The following is a 6,264-nucleotide window of genomic DNA, read 5'->3' as shown; positions in this document are numbered from 1 at the left end:
GGGAAACAGCATCAGAAACTGGGGAATATCTTCAGAGCCCAGTAGCGCCTTAAAAACCAACATGATACCGAGAATGTATTGCTTTTCACTTTGATACAAAACCTCCCCCCACAGTATTGCTTATTATGAAATGTCCCTCAATGTTACAGAGATCCACAGGATCTCTATTGCCATGCATAGAAAGCTTGTGTAAGACAGGATGCTGGAACAGATGGAAAGAATGGTTTGATCCTGCAGGGCTCTTCTTATGTTCTTATCCAGAGCTCTCCCTCTAAAGTATTCAACATACAGAGAAACATGGAAGCATTTTGTATTCTCCTATATCTTGGAATAAGCAGCTTTTATTTATTTTTTTTCTAGAAAAAAAAAAGAACAGAGAATATTGAGTTTAAAAATCCCTGTAATCGTACAATTTAAGTCAGTAGAAGTAAGAGGTTGGCTGTCCCACACTCAGAATCTGGGGTTCCAGCAGAGGATTTGTGTCTGGGAAGCCGTAACAAAAACACTTGATATTCATTGTGGAATAAAGTCCAGTCAGAAAAGAAACAGCGCCCACAGAGAGTGAGACTTTGGCCTTGAAAAATAAAAAGGGGAAATAATAAAAACGTGTATCCCTCACAGTCCGACGCAGCTTAATAATTTTCTCCTGTATATTTAAGGTAGTAAAATGACATAATCCATCTGACGTTAAAAGCAGTCTTCTGCGGAGTCTGAAGGAATGCTCCATACACTCCGGCCCACAGAGGTGGGAGCCAGGCAATCGGTTTATAGTCCCACATCTCTCTTCTTCCCTGGTTTGGCCAGTTACATTCATCGAAGAAACGGCTGAAGAGTGCCGCTTGGAAGAGGTCAGGCTTCTAACCATTGGCTGGGATCTGGGCAGCCCACTACACACCGCGCTCCGAAACGGGTTCCCGTTCAGTCAGAGTCATCTCCGCATCCATCGCTGCCTTCGGGGTCGCAGTTCTGAAAAGGCAAGGAACAAACTGTCCATCAGTCGTTTTGGAAACAAGTCGCACAAACGCACACAAAGCTGCCTGATACCGAATCAGACCCTCGGTCCGTCAAGGTCAGGACTGTCTGCTCAGACTGGCAGCAGCTCTCCAGGGTCTCAGGTGGAGGTCTCTCACATCACCTGCTGCCTGGTCCTTTTTAACTGCAGATGCCGGGGATTGAACCTGGGGCCTTCTGGGTGCGTTCAGACGGGGCATTTGCAACGGTATAGGTGCCGGTTGGAATCGGTGTACTTACCGGCGTTCACACAGCGAACATCTGCCTTCTGTCCCTAACCGTTGCAAAGAGCTTTACACCGTTGCATTCTGCCACTAGGTCCCCAAGTGGTGGTATCCTGAGTGCAACGGTTGTAATCGCTTTACCCCCCCTCTGATCGCTCTCCGACGTTGTAGAGTCACTTCCGTTCGGAAGCCCGAGGCGTCCGATTTTTGCCGACCTTTTTTTTTTAAGTTCGGCGATATGCGCTTGGGCAAAGCTTCGCCCCGGTGTTTGTTTAAAAAGAAAAAAGAAAAGGTCCTTAGTTTAACTTTTAGAAGAGTTCGGGACCTCAGGGAGGCCACTTTGCTCTTTAAACTTTAAAGGCAAGTCCTTACCTTTAAACTTTAAAGGTAAGACGGGGTGTTCTGCGCATGCGTGAAGATCGCCATTCTGTGGATGGCTGCCTATGCACATGTGCAAACCAAACCAAACCGCCGATGCCCGCTGTGTGTGAACGAGTATACAGTGATGGGCTCCGCAGACAGGAGGTGTGATCGCGTTTCAGCTGGCATAAACTGCACCGGTTCCAACTGGTCTGCACGCACCCTCTGTGTGCCAAGCAGAAGCTCTACTGATAAGCCACGGCCCCTCATGCCATAAATCAGCCCCCATCAAGCCATCCCCCCCCATGCTGACCAATGGCAGCTCTTCAAAGTCTCAGAGATCATTTTGTTCTTTTACCCTCCTCCGTTCCTCCCCTCTCTATAGTATTACCTTGTGAATTTTTTAGACTATGAACTGCTCAGAGAAAGGACCTCTCTTCTGATTACTCTGCACAGCACTGTGTGTATTTCTGAAGAGGGACAGAACATTCTTCATGGATTATTTTAACGAGATCAGTGTTCCCTCTAAGCTGAGTTGGTGTGAGCTAGCTCACAGTTTTTTAGCCTCCAGGTCACAGATTTTTGCTCTCGCTCAGGAAGGATGGCCTCAAAGCAAACTAATTTACGCAGCAACCAAATGGCTCGCTCACAACTTTAATGCCCGTAGCTCACAAAGTAGGATTTCCGCTCACAAGACTCCACAGCTTAGAGGGAACATGAGATACGTTTAGTCATCTACACATCACTTTCCCGTACGGTTCAATTTGAGGAAATAATTCCGATCATGAACACAATTGGAGATTCCAGTTTGTCTGGTAACGCCCTGTTAGGCCCTGTACTGAATTTTTTTCTTATCGGACATTATCTGTTACAGCTTTTATACTATGCTGTGATATAATGAATTAATGTTTATACAAATTTCTTATCAACATTTTTAAAAAAAAGTGACTGAAATTGAGCAGGTTAGACCAAGACCGCAGCAAGCCTGAGACCTGTCCGCGACTTCAGCAGAGGCCGTTTCCCCTCCATTACCTTTGGCTCTTGGTTGTCCACCTGCGTCCTCGAGGCAGTGGAACTGAAGTCGTGGTTGGAGAGGGTCTCGAGCCAGCTCACCATGGACTTCTCTTCCTTCTCCGTACTTACAATAGTGGGGTAGATAAACTCCTCTTTGAAAGCCGCGATCGTCCCTTCCTCGTCGGCCCACTCCAGGGCCTCGTGGAGACCGTCGTTCCCAAACCGCCTGTTGTACTTTTCAAAGTGGACCCGCTCCAAAACCAGACCCAAGCCCGGCGCTTTGGGGACGTCCACTTTCTCCTCTCCCCAGCTCCGCTCCATGATGGCCTCGGAGGCGTAGCCCTTGACGATGGCGATCACCAGCCCGATCATCTTCCGGATCTGATGCATCATGAAGCTCTGGCCCTTCACCTTGACGACCGCCAGCTCAACGCCGTCCCTCACAAAGGGCTCCTCGCAGTACATCTCCATGATGTAGCGTTTGGCGCTGGGGTCTTTGGGCCCCTTCTGAGAGGTGAAGTTGTGGAAGTTGTGAGTCCCCTTGTAGCAAGCCAGAAGCCTGTTGACGGTCTCCAGGGTCTCCGGGCTCAGGCGGTACGTCTCGTCCTGAGGGTCATGGTCTTTGTGGGCGAAGGCAAAAGTCGGCAGCATGTACGAGTAGGTCCGGGCGTCGCATTTGTTCTTTGAGTTGAATCCTCCCGTGACCCTTTTGAGCCCTAATTGCAAAAGAAAGAAAACCCATAAGCAGGATCCCCAAAATGAGGTGGTTTCCAAGTCAACGGAGACGCATTCTGTTCTGGCAAGATCGTATTCAGAGCTGGGGGGGGAGGATTCAAATTTTGTGCTTAAGAGGAAGAGTTGGTTTTTATACCCTGCTTTTCACTACCCAAAGGAGTCTCAGAGTGGCTGACAATCGCCTTCTCTTCCTCTCCCCACAACAGACACCCTGTGAGGTAGGTGGGGCTGAGAGAGTTCTGAGAAAACTGTGACTAACCCAAGGTCACCCAACTGGTTTCATGTGGAGGAGGAAGGGGGAATCAAACCCGGTTCTCCAGATTACAGTTCGCTGCTCTTAACCACTACACCGCCCTGGCTCCCTGCCCCTCTTCAAACCCACCTTTGGAAGTACTAGAAGTTTTCCTGAGGCTTGGGATGACTGTGGGAATGAACACGTGAAGCTGCCATATACTGAACCAGACTCCTGGTCCATCATGGTCAGTATTGTCTACTCAGACTGGCAGGGGGTGGCTCTCCAGGGTCTCCTGTGGAGGCCTTTCACTGCACCTGCTACCTGGTCCTTTTAATGGGGATTGAACCTGGGACCTTCTGCCTGCAAAGCATAGGCCCTTCCACTGAACCACGGCCCCATCTCCCCCGTTCCAGTTTAGCATTCAGTTCACCAAGTGCAAAGCTGGGGTCCTTGTGAGTGGAAAAGCACGCACTCATCTCCCTCCCCTCCCCTTTCCAGAATGTGTCCACCTGTATATGAAACGTGCACATTTCCCTTACAAGTGAGGTTGCGCACAAAGATTCTTTGCCGTCGTTTTTAAATCACACACATCCTGATTCAAATCTGGTCCACCCCCTCCGAGTCAAAACCAGGTCCCAGACTACCGTCTAAAACCATCCCCCATGTATGACCAGATGAAGCTGCCTTATCCTCCATCAGACCATCAGTCCATCGCAGTCAGTATCTGCCTACTCAGACTGGCAGCAGCTCTCCAGGGTCTTAGGCTGAGGTCTTTCACAACACCTCCTACCTGATCCTTTTAACTGGAGACGAAAGGAATTGAACCTGGGACCCTCTGCATGCCAAGCAGATGCTCTACCACTGAGTCACACAGCCCCTCCACCTTCTCTCAAACCAAACATGCGTCACATAAACATCCCAAGAAGTGAAGCTCAGTCACTAGAAGCCAAGTTTCTGGCTCTTCTGGACTCAAGAGAAAGGCATGCCATTGTTCAGACAGCAATTGTACTCGGTTCTTGTTTTTACATTTGGATAACACACGCCTGCTTGCCATATTTGAGGAGTCTGATGTTTTGAAGCATGCAGTTAGTCCACTCAGAACCTTCCCAGGACAGAGCGAGAGGACGTTCTGCGTCAGAACCCCGTTCTTGACATTCATCCTCACCTAGAATTCTTATATGAGCAGGGAGGTAGTCGTTAATTTTTCGCAAGATATCTTCTATCAGCCAGACCTTGAGAGAGACAATCTGTCCAGCCGCAGACACGCCCTGCATTTGATTCAGATTTAAAAACAGACATTAGCCAGAGGAAATCCAGAAAGTCTATCAGAAACCCAAGAAACCAAAAATAACACTGGGTCCAAATCACAGATGCCTGGAGTCCAGTGGCATCATGAAGACTAACAACATTTATTGCAGTACAATGTTTGAGTCCAGTGTCACCTTTCAAGCCAACAACATTTGTTGGCCTTAAAGGTGCCCCTGGGCTCAAACTTTGTTCAAATCCATGAAGTGGATAGCAACTGGGGGCAATGCACATTAGGTAAAGGTAAAGGTTCCCTTGCTCGAAAGCCAGTCGAGTCCGACTCTAGGGTTGCGGTGCTCATCTCCATTTCCAAGCCAAAGAGCCAGCGCTGTCCGAAGACATTTCCGTGGTCATGTGGCCGGCATGACTAAACACCAAGGCGCACGGAACGCTGTTACCTTCCCACCGAAGTGGTACCTATTTATCTACTTGCAATTTCTTGCTTCCAAACTGCTAGGTTGGCAGGAGCTGGAACTAGAGACAGGAGCTCACTCTGTCATGCGGCACACTCAGGTCTCGAACTGCTGAACTACCGACCTCCCACAGCCTGCAGTTCAGCGTCTTAACCACTTGAGCCACCGCATCTCCTATGCACATTACAAACCAAATGAAAACCTCAATAAAAAACAGGGAGCACAGTAAGTGCTGCGTCAAGATCAGAATTCAGTCCCCTCCATTCACAGGAACTCTGGGAGGCATCCCTACTACGCTCTATTACCTTGTCTGTCCTGGCACACCTCTGAAAGGACATTTTCTTCATGTCCTCCCCGTGATTTTCCGGGATGCAACCTGACCGAATGAGGGCCGACACCAAGTCATCCTCAATGGTTTTGAACTGAGAATTTCCCATGTTGCGCTGGAGAAAACAAGAAGAACTCACGTGAGTAGAACGCCAGAGCTCAGAGGCAACTGAGAGCTAAGAGGCGGAACTGAGGATCAGGACATCTCAGGACTGCGTCTCACCCCCACCAGACCTTACGCAAGCCATGGCCCCTTGAAGTGGAGACAACAGTGAAGTACCTTACAGGGCTGTTGTATGGAACACAAGACTATGTGTGTGGAATCCTTCGGAAGTGAGACAGTGATACATAGCTGCACTATCGAACCCGGAAACTCCAGCTGATCCAGAATGCGGCGGCACAAGTCTTGACGGGAATACCACGGACGGCACATCCAGGGTCGTTTGGGGCCGGAGCGCACCGGAGCGCCATTCCAGGAGCGGGAACAAATGGCGGTGGCAGCAAGCCCCGCCCCCAGCTCCTTCGCTCTAGTGTCGCGCCATTGTACTCTATGGCCCCATAGAATAGAATGGAAAGATCACGCTGCTGCTGCAGCGCAACTCTAGTGAGTTTAAACCCCTTCTCTCTTCGCTCCCCCCCG

General features: G+C 49.4%; 1 protein-coding gene across 2 annotated transcripts in view; it reads right to left on the bottom strand.

The window, feature by feature from the left end:
* Positions 1 to 340: 340 nt before the first annotated feature.
* PUS1 (pseudouridylate synthase 1) overlaps positions 341 to 6,264 on the bottom strand; it is a 9,612-nt gene continuing 3,688 nt past the window's right edge. For both annotated transcript variants that reach the window (XM_015408706.1, XM_015408705.1), the window contains exons 3-6: positions 5,603 to 5,740; positions 4,745 to 4,847; positions 2,628 to 3,325; positions 341 to 966 (exon numbers count right to left, since the gene is read on the bottom strand). In XM_015408706.1, the coding sequence (XP_015264192.1) occupies positions 919 to 966; positions 2,628 to 3,325; positions 4,745 to 4,847; positions 5,603 to 5,740 (987 nt within the window). In that variant the 3' untranslated portion in view covers positions 341 to 918. The remainder of the gene's footprint in view (positions 967 to 2,627; positions 3,326 to 4,744; positions 4,848 to 5,602; positions 5,741 to 6,264) is intronic.

This window comes from Gekko japonicus, unplaced genomic scaffold (genome assembly GCF_001447785.1).
Source record: "Gekko japonicus isolate JY-2015 unplaced genomic scaffold, Gekko_japonicus_V1.1 scaffold2152, whole genome shotgun sequence".
Classification (NCBI taxonomy): Eukaryota; Metazoa; Chordata; class Lepidosauria; order Squamata; family Gekkonidae; genus Gekko; species Gekko japonicus.
Note: the sequence above shows the minus strand (reverse complement) of the source record. Positions and strands in the feature narration are given on the sequence as shown.